Here is a 22,595-nt window from a genome sequence, read left to right as displayed (position 1 = left end):
CCGTTACTAACGCCTCGCGGGCCGATCACCCGCCCGCCACTTGAGGCTATGGCGCCTAAGGCGCCCCTAAGCACAAAATCATAACTGATACACGGGTCACCCTACCCCAGGGGCGCCCCACTACAACCCCCGGAGGCGCCCCACTACGATGCCGGCGTTACCCCCACCACAGCCTCGAGGTAGAGTGGGGGAACCGCCGGCAGGGTATATAAGCCGGCTCGACGGATGAGCCGGCACCAGTCCTGTTCCGGACCTCCTAGCCAGGCAACGGGCTTCTCGTTGTTACGCCGGGTTTCTCGGTTTCTGGCCTCCTACCTTTAGTATCGGGCAACGGGTTTCTCGTTGTTACGCCGGGTTTCCCGGTTTCCGGTCTCTTCCTGCTATACACCGGGTGACGGGTTTCTCGTCATTACGCCGGGTTTCCCGGTTTCCGGTCTCTTCCTGCTACACGCCGGGCAACGGGTTTCTCGTTGTTACGCCGGGTTTCCCGGTTTCCGGTCTCTTCCTGCTACACGCCGGGCAACGGGTTTCTCGTTGTTACGCCGGGTTTCCCGGTTTCCGGTCTCTTCCTGCTACACGCCGGGCAACGGGTTTCTCGTTGTTACGCCGGGTTTCCCGGTTTCCGGTCTCTTCCTGCTACACGCCGGGCAACGGGTTTCTCGTTGTTACGCCGGGTTTCCCGGTTTCCGGTCTCTTCCTGCTACACGCCGGGCAACGGGTTTCTCGTTGTTACGCCGGGTTTCCCGGTTTCCGGTCTCTTCCTGCTATACACCGGGTGACGGGTTTCTCGTCATTACGCCGGGTTTCCCGGTTTCCGGTTTCTTCCTGCCATAGGCTATACGCCTCCGTACACCGTATCTCTAAGTTATACCGGGTAATTTGTAAATCTTTTCCGGACACCGCTACAGGCTATACGCCTCCTTATTTTGTTTATACCGAGTAGTCAATAAGTTTCTCTATTTAGGGCTTTATGCCAACAAACATTTCGTTTATACCAAGTAGTTAATAAGTTTCTCTATTTAGGCTTTATGCCAACAATCATTTTGTTTACTTGTTTCTTTTTGAATAAACCAAAGTATTGTTAATAAGGAATAAGCGAGTCTGAATCTCCCCCTTCCTCCCGAATCCTGGAACCGGCGAGCCGATCCGCGGCGTCGGGAAAGGTGAACCGTTACATGGCGCCCGAACAGGGACCTGCCCAGTGGAGATCCCGACTCGCTTAAGCCTATCCAGATGCCCGCGTGGGTAAATCAATTATCAAAAACCGAAGCTATTGCCTTGGCCAAAAGACACGGAATCGATAGCCAAGGAACTTTAGACGAGGTCCGCCGACGCCTCCGCCGATTTGTCGGGCAAAACCCCGCGCTATTTCGAACTCACCTACCTGTGCCCACTATCAACGTCGAAATGGCCACCGGAAGCCCAACCAAAGCCGAAGAAGCTACCACCCCGACACCTGTTGAACCAGCCAGGATCATGGACCAGATCCGAAAATGGGGGTGCCACTTCGAGGGCAAGGACCCCCTGGCATTCCTCGAGCGTACGGAAGAGCTGTGCCTGGGCTACGGCTACACCGACGCCCAGATGCTGTTAGGGCTACCCGAACTCTTACGGGGAGACGCCCTGCTGTGGTATCGCAACATCCGCGATACCATAGCCAGCTGGGCCGACTTTCGCCAAGCTGTCCGCCAGCAATACCTGCCAAGCGGGTATGAGAGACAGATGAAAAGGACGATCCAGGGACGTCAACAACGCCCTAAAGAGTCCTTCCAAAAGTACGCCACCGAGGTCCTGACCATGATGCGGCGCGCCGGGGGATATTCACCCCTAGACCAACTGGAACAGCTCTACGAAAACATGGATCCGGAGTACCAATTGTACATCCGTCGGGCGGACGTGCTCAGCGTCGGGGATCTGAGCATCCGAGCCACCGAATACGAAGAGGCCGACCGCCGAAGACAGGAACGACGAAGGGACGTGCCGCAAAGCCACACCCCGGTTGTAGCTTCCGCGGTCTACAGTCGGGAGGAATGTTGCTGGAGGTGCAAGCAACGAGGACATACACGCCTGCACTGCCAGCGACCTCCGAAGAAATTCTGCTCGAGATGTGGCAAGGACGGGGTCCTCACCCGTGACTGCCACCCCCCGACGGGAAACGGGGTGCGGGCCGGAGACGTCGCGGCCGTCGTCCGGCCCAACTCGGCCTAAAATACAACCCGAGACCGCACCTCCGGATCCAGATCGCCGGACAACATTTGTGGGGCCTCCTCGATTCCGGCTCAGAAATCTCATTCGTAAACGCTGAAACGGCCCGCCGAATCAACCGCACACCGTCTAGCCCAGATCTCAAGGCAGCCCAGATACGCCTGGCCGACGGGACGCAAGTCCCCATTGCCGAGACCATCGAAGCAACGGTCAGGTTACGAGGAAAATCGTACCGCCACCGCTTCTCCGTACTACCACAACTAGACAACGCCGTACTAATAGGCATAGACCTCTGGGCGAAATTAGGAGTCGAGCTGCGCCCGCCGCCCAGACCTGTCACCGAGACAACAACCAAAGATGGAATCGCGACAGCCAGTATCAGCCCAGGAACTACCAGCGAGGCGCTAAGGCTACAGGCCTTTCTAAATAACGAACTTCCAAAGTTCGAATCGGTCCGCGGCCCGACCGACAAAGCCACACACCAAATTCGGCTAAAACCGGGGCCGCCCATTAAACAACGATATCGGCCCCGTAATCCGGCCATGCAAGCCGTGATCGACCAAGAGGTCCAAAAGATGGAAGCCGAAGGAGTCATCGAGCCCTCCACCAGCGCCTGGAGCTCTCCGATAGTGCTGGCAAAGAAGAAAGACGGGACCTACCGATTTTGTATAGACTTCCGCCGATTAAACGCGGCCTCAGAAAAAGATGCATACCCGCTGCCTCACATTGCCGCCACCTTAGATAAGCTACGAGGCGCACACTACTTGTCCACGTTGGACCTACGCAGCGGGTATTGGCAAGTGCCACTAACTCCGGAGAGCCGCCCCGCAACCGCCTTCACGGTGCCAGGGAGAGGGCTGATGCAGTTCCGCGTCATGCCATTCGGACTGCATTCAGCACCGGCCACCTTCCAACGGCTGCTCGACACCGTGCTAGGACCCGAGTTAGAACCACACGTCCTCGTCTACTTGGACGACATAGTTGTCGCGTCCCGTACTTTCGAGGAGCACCTAGGCCACTTGGCCGAAGTCTTTCGCCGCCTCCGTGACGCCCGACTCCGCCTCAACCCAGAAAAGTGTCACTTCTGCCGGCCAAGTCTTCGGTACCTCGGACACGTTATCGATCGGCACGGAATCCGGACGGACCCAGAAAAAGTGCGAGCCATTACCGATTGGCCTGCCCCCACGACCCTCCGCAGGGTTCGGCAATTTCTGGGGGTAGCGTCATGGTACCGCCGATTCATCGCTGACTTCTCCACTATCGCCGCCCCTCTCACTCGACTCACTAAAAAGAGAGCGCGCTGGACCTGGGCAAAAGAAGAAGAAACCGCGTTCCGGAAACTAAAACAGGCCTTAACCACCGCACCTGTCCTCGCCTGTCCAGATTTTGCGCGACCATTTCTACTACAAACCGACGCCAGCGCCCACGGGTTAGGGGCCGTATTAACCCAACACCTCGGCGAAGGAGAGCGGGTTATCGCGTACGCCAGCCGGACCCTCAACGCAGCCGAGAAGAATTATAGCGCTACCGAACTAGAGTGCTTGGCTGTCGTGTGGGGTATACGCCGGATGCGGGATTACCTCGAGGGCTACCGATTCACCGTCGTGACCGACCACCAAGCTTTAAAGTGGTTACAACACATCGAGGCCCCTACCGGACGACTAGCCCGCTGGATGTTCGAATTACAACAACATGATTTCGACATCCAGTACCGGCGCGGGACACTTAACCAGGTGGCAGATGCCCTCTCCCGCCTCCCGGAAGCTTTGGCGGTGACCCGGCCGAAATGCCGGTGGTACCACCGTAAACTAGCCGAAGTACGGAGACATCCGACCGATCACCCGGACTATAAAATCCAGGATCAACGATTGTACAGGCATATACTCCACGATCTGGACTTCCGGGAAACACCAGCCGAAGAGCAATGGAAGCAGTGCGTGCCTACAGACCAACGACCCGCCCTGCTTCAGCGAATGCACGACGACCCGGCCGCCGGGCACCTAGGCATTTCCAAAACATTGGCTCGGGTGGCCCAGCTATATTACTGGCCCGGCATGTTTCGGGAAATTGCCCGGTACGTCCGAGGGTGCGCTAATTGTGCGCGGCACAAGGCCAGTCAACAACGACCGGCTGGTCGGATGATGGCCACCTCTGTCCGCGCACCATGGGAACAAGCCGCCGTAGACCTGATCGGTCCCCTGCCTCGATCCACTAGCGGCCATACCTGGCTATTAACCATACAAGACCGGTTCAGTAAGTGGATCGAAATGGTCCCGCTTAGAAAAGCCACCGCCATAGCCGTAGCCCGAGCACTCACCGACCGCCTGATATACCGGCACGGGTGTCCGGTCGCCCTGGTATCCGATAACGGGACTCAGTTCGTCGCGCAACGCATTAAGGCCTTGCTAGCTTCCTACGGGATACAACATCGGACATCCCCCGTGTACACTCCGCAATGCAATCCGGTAGAGCGAGCGAACCGTACGGTTAAAACAATGATCAGCCAGTACGTAGGCCGGCGGCACAAAGACTGGGACGAGCGAATCCCCGCCTTACAGTTCGCCATCAACACCGCCCGACATGAGGCCACCGGATACACTCCGGCCTACATCCTGCATGGCCGAGAGCTCGCTCGCCCACATCCAGAGGATCGACCAGGAACCGCACCAGCACCAGGACCAAGCACCCGCCAGACCCAGTTGGAGGACGCCTACAAGGTGGTCCGAATCCACCTCGCCCGGGCCTTCCAGCGGCAAGAGAAGCCGTACAACCTGAGGCGACGAGACTGGCGACCGCAGCTGGGCGAACGCGTCTGGAAACGCGACCGCCCCCTGTCCAGCAAGGCCAACGCGTTCAACGCCAAGCTGGCCCCGAAGTACAGCGGACCGATGACTGTCCGGAGGATCGTATCCCCCGTAATTGTTGACCTCAAGGACGCCCGAGGACGATGGCACCGCCACATCCATGTGCAGGACCTCAAGGCGGCATCCGAGGAAGAGGACGAGGAAACCATCGGGGCGTAGGACCGGGCCAGCCGCCGTGATTCCTCCAGCGCCATACCGCCCACGCCACTCGGAAGTTCCGAGCCACCTCCCCTACTGGACGGTGGACCGATACGGTTCGACCGATTCGGCCAACCACGTGCGATCCGCCGTCTAGGGAGGGGGTAGTGTAACGGCGTAGCCGTTACTAACGCCTCGCGGGCCGATCACCCGCCCGCCACTTGAGGCTATGGCGCCTAAGGCGCCCCTAAGCACAAAATCATAACTGATACACGGGTCACCCTACCCCAGGGGCGCCCCACTACAACCCCCGGAGGCGCCCCACTACGATGCCGGCGTTACCCCCACCACAGCCTCGAGGTAGAGTGGGGGAACCGCCGGCAGGGTATATAAGCCGGCTCGACGGATGAGCCGGCACCAGTCCTGTTCCGGACCTCCTAGCCAGGCAACGGGCTTCTCGTTGTTACGCCGGGTTTCTCGGTTTCTGGCCTCCTACCTTTAGTATCGGGCAACGGGTTTCTCGTTGTTACGCCGGGTTTCCCGGTTTCCGGTCTCTTCCTGCTATACACCGGGTGACGGGTTTCTCGTCATTACGCCGGGTTTCCCGGTTTCCGGTCTCTTCCTGCTACACGCCGGGCAACGGGTTTCTCGTTGTTACGCCGGGTTTCCCGGTTTCCGGTCTCTTCCTGCTACACGCCGGGCAACGGGTTTCTCGTTGTTACGCCGGGTTTCCCGGTTTCCGGTCTCTTCCTGCTACACGCCGGGCAACGGGTTTCTCGTTGTTACGCCGGGTTTCCCGGTTTCCGGTCTCTTCCTGCTACACGCCGGGCAACGGGTTTCTCGTTGTTACGCCGGGTTTCCCGGTTTCCGGTCTCTTCCTGCTACACGCCGGGCAACGGGTTTCTCGTTGTTACGCCGGGTTTCCCGGTTTCCGGTCTCTTCCTGCTATACACCGGGTGACGGGTTTCTCGTCATTACGCCGGGTTTCCCGGTTTCCGGTTTCTTCCTGCCATAGGCTATACGCCTCCGTACACCGTATCTCTAAGTTATACCGGGTAATTTGTAAATCTTTTCCGGACACCGCTACAGGCTATACGCCTCCTTATTTTGTTTATACCGAGTAGTCAATAAGTTTCTCTATTTAGGGCTTTATGCCAACAAACATTTCGTTTATACCGAGTAGTTAATAAGTTTCTCTATTTAGGCTTTATGCCAACAATCATTTTGTTTACTTGTTTCTTTTTGAATAAACCAAAGTATTGTTAATAAGGAATAAGCGAGTCTGAATCTCCCCCTTCCTCCCGAATCCTGGAACCGGCGAGCCGATCCGCGGCGTCGGGAAAGGTGAACCGTTACACTTTACTTTCTGATCGTCCGTCGCATCGTATGGTTATTGTCTGTTCAGCGGAGGTCGAGTATAGCCAAGTGTCTTCTTGGTGTAAGGTTATCCATATCGTGCGGGACGAGGTATATTGTCTAACATTACATTTGTCCTGATCTTGAATATGCTTTTGTTTGCAATTTTTTATCAAGCAAGAGGGGCGTTCGGTCTATATGTCTCCTGTCGTCCCTTTAGTCTTATGACAACCTTTGATTTATTACTATCGTTGCGTCTTCAAAAAAAAATGGTTGGTTCCGACATGTGGTTCGATTGTTCGCGATGCCATGTGGAGTTTGTGCCCTGGTGGGAACCGCTATGCTTCTCGTGTTTGAGATTTCTTCGATGTGTGGGTCCAGTTGTGGGGCCCGCATTGCCGACCGGCCGTTTCGAACGGGCTTTGGGGGCTGTCGCAAGATATGCGGCTAGCTCTTTTCCATTTTCTTTACACGTAAGTGTAAATGTGAGGTCTGGTGTGCGCGTTGTGCGCGAAGTTGCTTTGGTGCCTCCCGAGGAGGGATTTATGATTCCGGCCATGCAGACTTTGAGAGCTTTGCAAGAGGGGCGGCCTCTTCCTTATGGGCGTTTATGTCGCGAGGACGAAGCAGACAATTAGGTAAGTCCTAATTTTCAATAAATAATTTTAATCTATTTGTGTGTATGCGTATCGCTCTTCTTCCTTTTTTTACTGTGTAATTTACGCTTGAATTTTTTTCTATTATTGTATACGGTCCTGCCCATAATGCGTCTAATTTCTTGGATCGTCCGCGTCGGAGTGTCTCGTCGTATACGAGTACTTTGTCGCCTATTTTAAATTCGGTTTCTTTCGCGGATTTATCAAAGTATTCTTTCGATTTTATTTTTTCCTCTTTAATATTTTCTTTCGCAAGTTGATTTGAGGCACGTATTCTTTCCCTTAGTTCCTGTAGATAGTCATCGTAATTATACGTCAGTTTAGGCGGTTTTGTTAGTGCCGTCGGTAGTTCGACTTGTCGTCCATATATTAGTTCAAAGGGGGTATATCCCGTAGCTGAATGAGGAGTGGTATTATATGTAAACATTGCGTATGGCACCCATTCATTCCAGTCGGTTTGGTCAGCATTTATATATTGTCGCAAATATTCGGCTAATGTGCGGTGCGATCTTTCTAATGCTCCATTACTCTCGGGGTGATACGCGGTTGTTTGTATCTTTTTTATTCTTAATAATTTGCATATATTTTTAAATACTTCGCTCATAAAATTTGTGCCTTGGTCTGTTAAAATTTTTTCGGGAATGCCGTGTTCGAAAATTATTTTCGTAACGAACTCTTTCGCGACGGTATTTGCTTCCTGATTTGCGATCGGTATCGCTTTACTGAGTTTCGTCAGGCTATCCTGAAATGTTAGTAAATATTTGTTTCCGTTAGTGGTAACTGTTAACGGTCCGACGATATCTAATGCACATTTTTCAAATGGTTTATTCGGAGTATCTGTGATTACGAGGGGTGCTTTTATTCGGCGCGATAATTTATTTTTTTGGCAGGATTTGCATTTTGCGATATATTGTTCGACATCTTTTGTCAATCCTGGCCAGTTATAGTTTAATCGAATTCTTTTGATTGTTCGTTCGATTCCTTGATGCCCTCCTGTGGGTGCATCGTGATATTCATAGAGTATTTGTTTCTTTTCCTCTTCAGAATATTTCCTTGTATTATCTGCGAATTCTTCCTCTTCTTTTTTTTCTTCGTCTTCTTCTAACGTGAAGATTCTATTTTTTGTCTCCTCGTTGATATCTCGGGTTACTTGTCGGCTTAGCGCGTCGGCATTCGCGTTTGCTCGTCCGGCCTTGTGTATGATTTCATAATCATATTCCTCGAGTTTCAGTCTCCAACGGATTAATCTAGACCCGGGGTCAGTTACATTGAATAGCCATATCAAGGGTTTATGATCGGTAATTATTTTAAACTTTGTGCCATAAATGTATGGTCGAAAATGTTTAACAGCCCATACAATTGCCAATAGTTCCTTCTCCGTAGTATTATAATTTTGTTCCGCGCGAGATAATACTCGGCTGGCGTATGCGATAGGTCTATCCTTGCCTACCGTTCCTTGTGATAGTACGGCTCCGATTGATAGTCCGAGGCATCGGTAGTCACGTTGAATTCTTCATTGAAATCCGGATACTTTAGCACTGGCGCTGTCGTTAATTTTTCCTTTAATTTTTCAAACGCAATTTGTTGTTTGTTTTTCCATTCGAAAGTTTCCGTTTTCTTCGTTAATTTTGTTAACGGTTTTGCGATTCGCGAAAAATTTTCTATAAATTTCCGGTAATAACCCGTTAGTCCGATAAACGATTGTACGTCTTTTACTTTCCGTGGTGTCGGAAAATTTTTTACCGCCTCTAATTTTGACGGATCTGGCAGTATACCGTTTTCGGAAATAATATGTCCAAGGTATATTACCTCTTTTCGTAAAAATTCGCATTTGTCAGGCTGTAGTTTGAGACTATGTTTCCGTAGGCGTTGTAATACTTCCGCGAGTCTTCTGTTGTGATCCTCTAAACTGGATCCGTATATAACGATGTCGTCGAGATAAACGAGACATCGAAGTCCTTGTATCCCGGTTAGCACTGAGTTCATAAGTCGTTGGAAAGTCGCAGGCGCGTTTTTAAGTCCAAACGGCATTCTATTAAACTCGTAGTGTCCGTAGGGAGTCGAGAAGGCTGTTTTATTTTTGTCGCGCTCGGCCATCGGTATCTGGTGATATCCAGATGCAAGGTCGAGCGTCGTAAAATACTTCGCGTTTCCCAGCTGATCCAAAATATCGGTAATATTCGGCAGTGGGAATGAGTCGCCTATAGTCAATTCATTTAACTTTCGGAAATCGACTACTACTCTTAATCGCGGTTTGCCTGTTGCGTCAGTCTTTTTTGGCACTACTAATAACGGTGCATTCCACTGGCTAATGCTTGTACTAATAATTCCGTCTTTTAGCATTTCTTGTACTTGTTTGTTCACTTCTGATTTGTGTTTTTCGGGAAGGCGATACGGTCTCACATTGACGGGTGAGGTATCGGCGCGCGTGCTTATCTCGTGTTTTAGCGTTGCTGTGCATGACAGTGGTTCTCCGCTTAAATAAAACACGTTGCTATATTCTTCGCATATTTTCTGTATCGCTTTTCTTTCTTCCTCGTTTAAATGCTTTGTGTGTAACAATTGTCAAATTCGTTCGTCACGCGTTAATTGATTCGGAGTCTCGTCTATATGTATCGTGTACAATTCGTGCGCGTTATCTTCGCAAGCGTCTTCTACGGTTACGAGGGGTGTGTGTATCTCGACCGGCTTATCAGTTGTATTAATTACACTGATGGGACATTGGTAATTCTTCGGTTCTACCAAACATCGTCCGATATAGATTCCTGGGGCGGTTTCTTTGGCTCGAATGATCCCTGTTTTATTATTATTTGTTATTGCGTGTATAATTGTTTCACTACGCGGTTTTAAGATAATTTTGTTGTACGGTTGCAATTTTAGGACGGCGTTTCCGATTTGTAATTCGCGTTTTTTGTAATCGCACGTGACTTGCTGCTTCTGGAGGAAGTCGACTCCTATGATCCCGTCATATTCCATTGGGAAATCATCTTTCACGACGTAAATCGCGTGTTTTATCTTGTTTCCGTTTAGCTCAATTGTCGCGTATATTTTTCCGATCGTCTTTGCTTTATGACCGGTTATTCCAACGAGGGTTATTTTATTATTGTAAATTTCGGTCTCGCCCTTCAAGTGTTTCACTTTTATCAATGAAATCGTAGCTCCCGAATCGTAAAGCATATTTACTCTTCCGCGTTTTGCTTCTCGCATAGGCAGAGTAATTATATTTAAACTCGCTCTTTCTCTCGGCGTTCGGCGCACGTGTGTCACCTGATATTCGAGCGCGCGAGTTTTCTTAATCTTATCTCCGCGCTCTCCGTCTTCATCGCTGCTACGTTCTGACTCGGAATTTCTCTCCTGCCGGATTCTTTGATTATCTATTTTATTAATACTTCGCAGTTTTTTTCGATCCTCTGGCTTGTTCCGTGGGGGCGTATTATTTTTCGGTCGTCCGTTTAATTCCCAACATTCTTCGCGGTTATGTCCACGTTTTTTGCAATGGTTGCAAAATTTTTCGATGGCGGATACGCGCGAGGATTTTTCCGGTTTCGGCAGAACGTTGATTGTGCTACGACAGTCTCGTCCGTAATGTCCGGGTTTTCCACATCTATAACATTGTCCCGTCGTTCGATGTCCTGACCGCGTTGATTCAGGCTTATTTAGCGAGGAATTAGTTGCCCGTGACGTGCTAGGTCCGATAAATCTCTCTTCCGCGCTCGCGCCGGCTATCGCTTCTTGAAGCGTCGTATATCGTTGTGAGCGTACGAGTACCTTTAAGTCGCTTCGTAGCCCTAATTAAAAATTTAATAATGCTTGGGTTTGGATCGTTTGTAAGATAGTGCGTTTCTCTGAGCTCGTTTGGTTTTCTCCCTCTATCATTGAATCGTATAAATTCATAGCGAGCTGGTCGACGCGTTGCCCGAAATTTTGTGCTGTCTCATTATATTTCTGCTTTAGCGAATTAAATTCTAATTGCAAGTGGGCAGTACTTTGCTTGCATTGGTATGCGGTCTCTAGTTGTTGCTTTAATTCTTTAAACGTTTGTATGTCTCGCGTTTTGAAGACTTGCATGGCTTTACCTTTTAATTTAGTAAATAGTATGCCCTGTATCAGAGACTCTTCGTCTCCGGGATGTATGTTTTGCATTGTATATGTGCATGCGTTTAGAAATTCCTGAAGGCGGTGTCGCGATGTACCGTCGAATTCGGGTATCATCATTCGCGTTTCTTTTAGAGACATATATTGTCGTGCAGTACTCCGTCGATTTCGTACGTCGCGCTCAGTCCGTCCGTAAGTCATACGAGGCTCATAATCGGACTCCAACTGTTCGTCTGTGTGTGTGTATGCCTGTGCGGCTTCTATCCTATTCATACGTGTGTTTAGTGTATGTAGCTCTGCATGTATAGCTTGTATTATATTAAGCATTTGTGAAGTTTCTCCGGGCGCTACGACGGAGGGTTGTTGTGACGTGACGTCTAAATTCTGTCCCATTTGTGCAAGGGTTTGTCGGAGTATGCTTATTTCGGCATCTATCGCGGTTGGCGGAATAGTTGCGTTCGCGTTTGTATTTTCTGCCATATTTATTTCGCTATAAATTTCTTTGGGATCGAATATTTTGCTGTCGTATGACGTTAATGAAAATTCTCTTCGCGAAGATACTCTACTCGGAGTTCGGCTGATATACGGTCGCAATCGACGCGGTTCGTTTTGAGTTACTTGAACGGAGTCGCTTGGATTTTTTGCGAATATATTCGCGTCAAAATTAGTAAATGGAAATTCTCGTTCGTTTATTACGTTCGGAGGTAACTCGGTATTATTTTTGTTTGTCAAGTCGCTGTCTAAATTTCTACGAACGCTTTCGAGATTTTGCGCAGTTAAAGGCAATACTCGCGTCGTTAACCGTACAGGTGTACTATGCAACCACGATTGGTTTTTAATCGCTTGTCGGGGTGTTTCGTCACCTTCCGACATTCACGCAATCAAATAAATTCGGACTTACAGTATAACGGCTCGCATCGTTACGCTCTATACGGGTCGGCTGCTGCTGCTGCAACTCGATCGCTCGTGGGCTGATAACGGCGGCTCCGTGTTGGTGATAGATACGGCGGGTCGTCGCTCGTGTTGATGCGCTGCCCGTGAGGTTGTCGTAGGTTGGCGTTGTCCTTGGACGTCGGCGATCCTTTTCGATTCTCTGCTGCTTATCACTCGTTGCACTGTTTATGTTGTCCGCTCTCTCGTTCTCTCCTCGTCGTGGCTTCTGCTTATTTCCGTCAGAGTTACTGACGTGCCCGTCTAACACTTGTTATAATTGTATGTGTTTTTACAGGTCTTCGCCGCTGTGAAAATTTTGGAGACGACGTCGGCCCTGCGGCTGAGATCCCACCGCTGCCACCAAATTGTTGTGCCTCCGGGAAGGCACGGAAAATTTTGGGGTCTCAGTCGACTGAAGGATGAGGATCCTAGGATCGGCGGGCGTCTCCACTTTGATTAACTTCGCTTGTGTATTTGAATAAATCTTTTATTTCGCTTATTTCTTGAGTTGGATTAATTATGTATAATCCCACCTGGGTGATTAGTTAGGTGTGCTCGCTCTCGATAATCAGATTACAGGCGATAGTTATATTCTGCGGCTTGTCTTCGACTCCTAGTTAGGTTCTAATTAGCGACTTGACTTTTTGGATTTTCGTTAGCGACTGACTTCGTCGCCTCGCTTTCCGTTCGCGGTGGTCTCCTGCTCTTTTCTACATCTTTCGGGGGAAGATGTAGAGAAGCTCTTTCATTGGCTAATTTTTATTCACACGCTTTTATCTAGGTGCAAGCGAAGCAGGTTGATTCTTCGCTTGCGATCCGCGGGTTTCGGCGTAACGCTTATATTTCATCGCGTTTGCGTCTTTTCGCGATAAGCGCTTCGCGAGAGCGTGAGAACGTTTCTCAAATGATTATATAATAGCTGACTTACTAATTTATTATTAAAACTATGTTAACATAATATAATATAATATAGTTATAGTCATTCGAACTATAACACTTCGTTACAACTAACTCGTTACTTCCCAACCCTGGTATACATATATTAATAACATATATATGTATATGTATACGTCTTTAGCATATATTAATGTATAGTAAATTCATTTTTATAATTTTCACTTAGCCCATTCACATTGCCCAATCGTTGAATCTGTTTAATATGACAATTATTGCATGTTACATTATATACATATATTTCATACATGTATATCGATATGTTCAGCTAGCCACATGTCATTCGAATATCGAACCACGTAATATGTTTATAGATTTCTATTGAAGCGTATTGCAGTAAAAAAATTAGTCTATACTTTGATTTATATTTTATTTTATTTACTAATGTGTTAAAATAACAATACAAAAACAGCGCTAAGTATTTTTTGTACATTACATTTTTTTTACTTTTATTTTTACTTTTATTTTTTAATTTAAATTAAAAATTTTTATTTAACTTTAAATTTTTTTAATTTCCTAAATTTAATTCTTTGTGCCTTATATTACCTTTTTTGAATATACGTTTAAATATATTTGAATTAAATAATTATTTAGAGATAAATAATTTATTTTTTATATATATCTATTTATCTAAATATTTTATAAAAATATATAATAACTTTACGGACTTCCGTTTCCGGTGCAAACGCGTGTACACGTGGATTGTGAGTGTGAGTAATTGAAGAGGGTTAGAGAATATAGAGTACAGGTGAGAAAGGAGAGGATAGTGTGGGAAGGTAGCAAAGGAGTAGTGAAAGGGTGTGAGGATAGTTGAGGAGAAAATAGAGAGAAGAAAGAGGTAAGAAAGAGAGAAATAGGTGGCTGGATGACAGCTGACAGTAGGCAGGGAGTGAAGAAAGTATAGAGAGGAAACAGAGTAAGGAGAGAAAGGAGAGTAAGCGCTAGGGAATCTCTAGGGAACTTCTAGGGAATAAAGAAAGTAAGAAACAAGGAGTAGTGAAAACACAGAGGGGCAAATAATTAGATAGAAGGAAAACAAGGGAAAAAGAGAATATAGAGAGGAAAGTGGTTAGGAAAAGAATATAAGAGTGTAGATAGCAGAATGAGCGGAAAGAAGGAAGGAATTAAGGGAAAGGAAAGAAGTGGAAGCTTAGGAAACATAGAAGAATTATTGAAGAGAAAAAAAAGAGAGTTAGAAGGAAAAAATGGAGAAGAGGGAGCGGAGATATTTAAAAGAAGTAACAAAATAACGAGATCTCCAGAGAAGGAGGGTGGAGAGGAAGGAGAGAGAGGGGAAATTAAAAAAATGCTGCAAGAGATGTGGCAGGAGATGAGGGAGATGAGAGAAGAAATGAAGGAGCAGGGAGAGAAGATAAGAGAAGAGATGGAGGAGTTAAGAAGAGATTACAAGGAACAGATTGAAAAATGGAAAGAAGAGAAGGAAGAAATGAGAAAGAACATGGAAAGTATGAAGAGGAGGATAGAAGGATTAGAGAGGAAAATAAATGAAGGGGAGGGAAAAGAGAGAGAAAAGGAAGAGATCACGGGGGGCGAAATGAAAAAAAGAGTAGGGGAGATGGAAAGGAAATGGGAGTTACTAGAAAAGGAGGAAAAAAAGAAAAACATAGTGATAAGAAATCTGGAGGTCAAGGAGGGGAAAAGAAGGGAGGGAGCAGAGAAGTTAATGGAGGAGATTGGGGCGAAAGCGAAAATAGTGAAAATAAGAAGGATAGGAGAAGATAGAGAGAAAGACAGAGAGATGGTGGTAATAGAATTAGAGAAGGAAGAGCAGAAATGGGAGGTGATGGAGAAGAAGAAGAAACTGAGAGGCAGAAAAGAAAAGATAGGTATGGACCTAACATGGAAAGAAAGGGAGGTAAGAAGGAAGTTGGGAGAAATAGCATGGAGAGAAGAGAGAAGAGGAGAGAGGACATGGATAAACAACGGCAGGATAAAAATAGGAGAAAAATGGTGGAGATGGGATGAGGTAAAAGAGGTACTGAAGGACGAGAGAGGAAACATAAGGGAAGAAGTAACGGGGGAAGAGGAGAGGAGGAAAGAAGACCTGAAGAGATAGAGAAGGAGGAAAGGAAGAAGGGGACAGATGAAGAAGGATGGAAGATAGGATTCTGGAATGTGGCGGGAGTAGGGAACAAGGATAAGGACTTTTGGAAAGGATTAGAGGAATGGGAGGTGATAGTGTTGACAGAAACATGGATGGAAGAGAAGAGTTGGAAGAAGGTCAGAAGAATGTTGCCGAAAGGATACATATGGGGAGTACAAGGAGCTAGCAGAAAGAATGAGAGGGGAAGAGCAATAGGGGGCATGATTATGGGGATGAGAAAGGAGATAGCAGAGAAAGGAGAGGAGATGGAAATGGAAAAGGAAGGCTTTGCGATAGGAAGAGTAAAGGTGGGGGGAGAAAGATGGAGGGTGATAGGAATATATGCAGGGCAAGGAATAGAGAAGGCATGTAAAGAAATGGAGCAGTGGACAGAGGAGAAAGAGAATGAGGTATACACGATAATAGGAGGGGATTTTAATGCAAGAACCGGAGAGGAAGGAGGAAGAGTGAGAGGAGAAGAAAATGTAGAGGAGGAGGGGTTAGGGGAAAGTAAAAGGAAGTCAAAGGACAGAGTAATCAACGCAGAGGGAAGAAAACTGTTAGAATTCTTGGGAGAAAGAGGATGGAGCATATTGAATGGGAACACAGAAGGAGACGAGGAGGGAGAATGGACATTTACAGGAGGGAGAGGGAACACAGTAATAGATTACGTATTGGGAGACGAGGATAGTAGAGAAAAGGTAAAAAAGTTAAGAGTAAAAGATAAAGTAGATTCAGATCATCAGCCAGTGGAGGTGGAGATAAAAGGGAAACAGAGAAAGGAGAGGAGAAAGAATCGAGGAGGGAGAAGAGGAGGAACGTGGAATGAAGAAAGGTGCAGGAGGTTCAAGGAGAAGGTAGGAGAACTAGAAGGAGGAGAAGAAGAGATAGAGGGAGAGTGGAAGAAAATGGAGGAGAGGGTAAAGGAAGCAATGAAGGTAACAGAAGAGGAAGAGAGGAAGATGAAGAAGGAGAGAAGGGGATGGTGGGATGAGGAGTGTGGAGAAAGAAAAAGGAAAGTAAGAAAGGAGCTGAGGAGGTGGAGAAGGGAAGGAGGAGAGGGAGAAGAATACAGGAGGAAAAAAGGAGAATACAGGAGGTTATGTGAGAGGAAGAAAAAAGAAGAAAACGAGAAATGGGAAAGGAGAGCAGCGGGGGCAAAAAAAGAGGCGGAAGTATGGGAAATAGTTAACAAGGAGAGAGGGAGAGAGAAGGGAATTAACGAGGAAATTGAGATGAGAGAGTGGAGAGATTATTTCATAAAGTTGCTAGGAGGAGTGGAGGAGAGGAGAGTAAGAGAGAAAAGAAAGGACAGAGGAGATAGAGAGGAAGAGGAGGAGGAAGAGGAGATAAGCAGGACAGAATTGATAGAGGCGATAAAGAAGCTGAAGAAAGGAAAAGCATCGGGGATAGATGAGATTCCAAATGAGGTATGGAAATATGGAGGAGGGAATATGGAAAATTGGGCACTGGATTTCTGTAACAGAGTATGGAAAGGGGAAGGATGGCCGGAGAGATGGAAGGAGGGGGTGATAGTCCCGATAAAGAAGAAAGGAGAGGGAAAGGTGGTTGAGGATTATAGGGGAATAACGCTGATGCCGACACTGTATAAGGTATATACAATGATATTAACAGAAAGATTGAGGAAAGAGGTGGAGGAGAAAAGGATTATAAAAGAAAACCAGATGGGATTTAGGAGAGGAATGGGGACGATGGACAACATTTATGTGATGAACTATTTGATTAATAGACAACTAGAAAAGAAAGGGGGAAGGATGACAGCATTATTCGTAGATTTGAAGGCAGCGTTTGACTCGGTGGACAGGGAGAAAATAATGGAGGCGATGGAGGAGAGCGGAATAAGGAAGGGACTGAGAAAAAGGGTGGAGGAAGTGATGAGGGAAACGGTATGCAGAATAAAGATAGGAGAAGAAATAGGAGAGAAGTTTTGGACAGAGAAAGGGGTAAGACAGGGATGTCCTCTGAGTCCGCTGCTATTCAATATCTTGATAGCGGACCTAGAGGAAAAGATGGGGAAGGTGAAAAGGGGAGGAATGAGATTAGGGGAGAGAAGAATTTACACACTGGCATACGCAGACGATATGGTGTTGCTGGTAGAGGAGGAGGAGGAACTAAGGAGCATGTTAGAGAGACTGGAAGAATATTTAGATCAAAAAAGGTTGGAACTAAATGCGAAGAAATCGAAAGTGATGAGATTTAGGAGAAAAGGAGGGAGGTGGAAAAAAAGGGAGTGGAGATGGAAAAGGGAGAGAATAGAGGAAGTGAAGGAATTCACGTATTTGGGGTATAGACTACAAAGGAACGGAGGACAAGAAGGACAGGTGAGGGAAAGGTTGAGGAAAGCGGCGTCGATTATGGGACAAGTGTGGGGGATAGGGAAAAGAAGATTCGGAAAGGACTGGGGAAGAAGGATGTGGTTGTTCGATAAACTGGTGTGGACAGTGATGAGCTATGGGGTGGAAATATGGGGGTGGAAGGAGAGAGAGGGGATGGAAAGATTAGAGGAAAGGTACCTGAGATGGACACTAGGGGTGGATAGGAGGACGCCAGGATACATGGTGAGAGAGGAACTGAAAAGAGAAAAGCTGAGAACAAGAGCGGGGAAGAGAGCATGGAGCTTTGAGAAAAGAATGGAGAAAGGAAGAGGAAGTGAGCTGGCAAGAGAATGCTGGGAAGAAATGAGAGAAAGGGCGAAGGAAGGGAAGGTGGGCTCAGAATGGGAAAAGGAAAGGGAAGAATACTTTAGGAAAAGAGGGAAGAAGATAGAAGAGGTAGAAAAGAGGAGAGAGGAGGAAGAGGGATGGTTCGGAGAATTGTTGAGGAAGGATTGGGAGGAACAGAGGAAAGGAAGGGAAGAAAGAATGGAAAAGTCGGAATATAATAAATGGTATAAGGAGATTAGAGTAGCAGGAATTCCGGAATATTTGAAAAAAGGTTGGGGGGAGAGTAGGTGGAGGAGGGTGGCGAGGTTTAGGTTGGGAAATGAGATGTTAGAAAGTAGGTACTGGGAGGAGGAGGAAAAGAGAAAATGCAGATTATGTGGGGGAGAGGAGGAATCATGGGAGCATACATGGGAAAGATGCAGAATAAGTAGAGAAAGGGAGAGGAGCTGGCAGGAGGTAGTCAAAGAAATTTTAGGAGAGGGAGGAGAGGGAGAAGGATGGATGATAGGGATTGAGGAAGAGAGGGAGAGGGAAGGAGAAAAGAATAGGGGAAATGGAATGAGAGAATAAAGAAGGGAGAAGAAATGTAAAGAGTAGAAAGCAATAGGAAACGGAAGTCCCGCGCGGCGAGATGTGTGTGTGTGTACGGGGGGGTTGAGCGGAAGCTAAGGGGAGAAGGTCATAAGGGCGACCCGAAGTAGAAGCTCAACCCCTTAGAAGCGTTTAGGTTAAGTAGGTTAAGTTAGATTAAGAAGATATTATAAGCGTTTTTTGTTTTATGTTGTGTATGTTTTTTAAATTGTAACCCTACGGGGAATCAATAAAGTTTATCTATATAATAACTTTACAATGTATATACATTCCAGTTTAAATTAATTACATAATTATTCATGTTATTTAAATATAAAGATGAATAAATATATATATATATATATATTTTACTGAATTTATTTTGTTATTGTATATATTATAAACGTTTTAAAATAAAGCAATAATTATACATTTGTATCATTATAAGAAATTTATCTAAATATTATATATTATGTTGTCACTTACTTAGTGCAACTTTTTGATTTGACTACTTTTTGATGCTAATATTTTAACCTTTTTTCTCGTATTATCAATATAATTATTTAGCGCAATTTTTTGATTTCACTACTTTTTGATGCTAATATTTTAATTTTTTCTAGTATTATTAACAAAAATAAAATATAATTTATAAATATAATTTTTGAGAAAATATTTTTGATAATGATTAATTTTTGCAAAGAATTATTTTGGCTATAAACATAATTTTTGAGAAGATTATATTTTTTATTATTATAAAGAACTATTTTTGCTGACGAAAGATATAACTTAGCGCTTTTTTTTTACATCTGTGATGTCTTTTTTTGTGGGATCATATTATAACATTATAATAATGTTTATTAATTGAAAATTAAATGGTTTATATGCTTTGCAGACTTGGTCAGTGATTGAATTTATCAATATAGAAGGCCAATCAAACGCTGTAGAAGTTGTACCAACCTCATGGATGACATTTACAAATGATCAAATAATGTGTAAATGGCCGGAAAAAAATGTTAGGAAATATATATTACGGAAAGAACCCCCAAAAGACAATTGGCAAAAATACATAGTGCAACTAATATTTCAAAGTAGTAAGTATTGTCATAAAAATATTGATAGTATATAATAAGATAATATCTTAATTAAACATGTTTTATATTAAAAAAATGACTTTTTCGTATTTAATATATCAAATCATAACTTCCCAATATTTATAAATACGGTTATGGAAAAGACTTATATAAATCATGTAATACAAATGTATGTATATATATAGACAATTAATAAAATAATTTGTAATTACAGATTCATATAAGGAAGCTATAGATGTTGTACATAAAAAAATTCGAACCGATACATCAGATACATCATGTTCGCAATTAGGCCGAGGGAAAAGAAAAAAGAAAACATTCCAACCAGTTACAGCAAACAACTTAAATGATGACGATTCAAATCCGCGAATGACACCATCTCCGTTAATGACTGTCATGGATTTGCATTTAGAAAATGAACAGTTGACAAATGGTATAACAATAAATAAATATATATATTATTTTTATAAATCTTTAACATTATTTTTTTAACTTGCAAATAAAGTAATGCTTAATAGTGTAATTTTTTATACATTTAGATTTGATTAATGATGATAACCAAAACTTGGACAAGGATATCGAAAATATGGAGGAAAAAAAGAAAAACATAGTGATAAGAAATCTGGAGGTCAAGGAGGGGAAAAGAAGGGAAGGGAGCAGAGAAGTTAATGGAGGAGATTGGGGCGAAAGCGAAAATAGTGAAAATAAGAAGGATAGGAGAAGATAGAGAGAAAGACAGAGAGATGGTGGTAATAGAATTAGAGAAGGAAGAGCAGAAATGGGAGGTGATGGAGAAGAAGAAGAAACTGAGAGGCAGAAAAGAAAAGATAGGTATGGACCTAACATGGAAAGAAAGGGAGGTAAGAAGGAAGTTGGGAGAAATAGCATGGAGAGAAGAGAGAAGAGGAGAGAGGACATGGATAAACAACGGCAGGATAAAAATAGGAGAAAAATGGTGGAGATGGGATGAGGTAAAAGAGGTACTAAAGGACGAGAGAGGAAACATAAGGGAAGAAGTAACGGGGGGAAGAGGAGAGGAGGAAAGAAGACCTGAAGAGATAGAGAAGGAGGAAAGGAAGAAGGGGACAGATGAAGAAGGATGGAAGATAGGATTCTGGAATGTAACGGGAGTAGGGAACAAGGATAAGGACTTTTGGAAAGGATTAGAGGAATGGGAGGTGATAGTGTTGACAGAAACATGGATGGAAGAGAAGAGTTGGAAGAAGGTCAGAAGAATGTTGCCGAAAGGATACATATGGGGAGTACAAGGAGCTAGCAGAAAGAATGAGAGGGGAAGAGCAATAGGGGGCATGATTATGGGGATGAGAAAGGAGATAGCAGAGAAAGGAGAGGAGATGGAAATGGAAAAGGAAGGCTTTGCGATAGGAAGAGTAAAGGTGGGGGGAGAAAGATGGAGGGTGATAGGAATATATGCAGGGCAAGGAATAGAGAAGGCATGTAAAGAAATGGAGCAGTGGACAGAGGAGAAAGAGAATGAGGTATACACGATAATAGGAGGGGATTTTAATGCAAGAACCGGAGAGGAAGGAGGAAGAGTGAGAGGAGAAGAAAATGTAGAGGAGGAGGGGTTAGGGGAAAGTAAAAGGAAGTCAAAGGACAGAGTAATCAACGCAGAGGGAAGAAAACTGTTAGAATTCTTGGGAGAAAAGAGGATGGAGCATATTGAATGGGAACACAGAAGGAGACGAGGAGGGAGAATGGACATTTACAGGAGGGAGAGGGAACACAGTAATAGATTACGTATTGGGAGACGAGGATAGTAGAGAAAAGGTAAAAAAGTTAAGAGTAAAAGATAAAGTAGATTCAGATCATCAGCCAGTGGAGGTGGAGATAAAAGGGAAACAGAGAAAGGAGAGGAGAAAGAATCGAGGAGGGAGAAGAGGAGGAACGTGGAATGAAGAAAGGTGCAGGAGGTTCAAGGAGAAGGTAGGAGAACTAGAAGGAGGAGAAGAAGAGATAGAGGGAGAGTGGAAGAAAATGGAGGAGAGGGTAAAGGAAGCAATGAAGGTAACAGAAGAGGAAGAGAGGAAGATGAAGAAGGAGAGAAGGGGATGGTGGGATGAGGAGTGTGGAGAAAGAAAAAGGAAAGTAAGAAAGGAGCTGAGGAGGTGGAGAAGGGAAGGAGGAGAGGGAGAAGAATACAGGAGGAAAAAAGGAGAATACAGGAGGTTATGTGAGAGGAAGAAAAAAGAAGAAAACGAGAAATGGGAAAGGAGAGCAGCGGGGGCAAAAAAAGAGGCGGAAGTATGGGAAATAGTTAACAAGGAGAGAGGGAGAGAGAAGGGAATTAACGAGGAAATTGAGATGAGAGAGTGGAGAGATTATTTCATGAAGTTGCTAGGAGGAGTGGAGGAGAGGAGAGTAAGAGAGAAAAGAAAGGACAGAGGAGATAGAGAGAAAGAGGAGGAGGAAGAGGAGATAAGCAGGACAGAATTGATAGAGGCGATAAAGAAGCTGAAGAAAGGAAAAGCATCGGGGATAGATGAGATTCCAAATGAGGTATGGAAATATGGAGGAGGGAATATGGAAAATTGGGCACTGGATTTCTGTAACAGAGTATGGAAAGGGGAAGGATGGCCGGAGAGATGGAAGGAGGGGGTGATAGTCCCGATAAAGAAGAAAGGAGAGGGAAAGGTGGTTGAGGAATTATAGGGGAATAACGCTGATGCCGACACTGTATAAGGTATATACAATGATATTAACAGAAAGATTGAGGAAAGAGGTGGAGGAGAAAAGGATTATAAAAGAAAACCAGATGAGATTTAGGAGAGGAATGGGGACGATGGACAACATTTATGTGATGAACTATTTGATTAATAGACAACTAGAAAAGAAAGGGGGAAGGATGACAGCATTATTCGTAGATTTGAAGGCAGCGTTTGACTCGGTGGACAGGGAGAAAATAATGGAGGCGATGGAGGAGA

The 22,595-nt window shown here is 45.5% G+C and overlaps 1 protein-coding gene across 1 annotated transcript; it reads left to right on the top strand.

Annotated features, from left to right (window-relative positions):
* Positions 1 to 13,991: 13,991 nt before the first annotated feature.
* On the top strand, positions 13,992 to 18,767 carry LOC146719598 (uncharacterized). Its single transcript, XM_085489968.1, is given in 2 exon segments — positions 13,992 to 15,266; positions 15,269 to 18,767. Coding segments are annotated over 2 exon segments (4,050 nt in total). The 5' UTR covers positions 13,992 to 14,507; the 3' UTR covers positions 18,560 to 18,767.
* The last annotated feature ends 3,828 nt before the right edge of the window (positions 18,768 to 22,595 follow it).

The sequence above is a fragment of the Nylanderia fulva genome, unplaced genomic scaffold, assembly GCF_048542155.1.
Source record: "Nylanderia fulva isolate GAGA-0341 unplaced genomic scaffold, ASM4854215v1 Scaffold921, whole genome shotgun sequence".
In the NCBI taxonomy this organism is placed as follows: domain Eukaryota; kingdom Metazoa; phylum Arthropoda; class Insecta; order Hymenoptera; family Formicidae; genus Nylanderia; species Nylanderia fulva.
The sequence above is the reverse complement of the archived record's forward strand: the minus strand, read 5'-3'. Positions and strand labels throughout refer to the sequence as shown.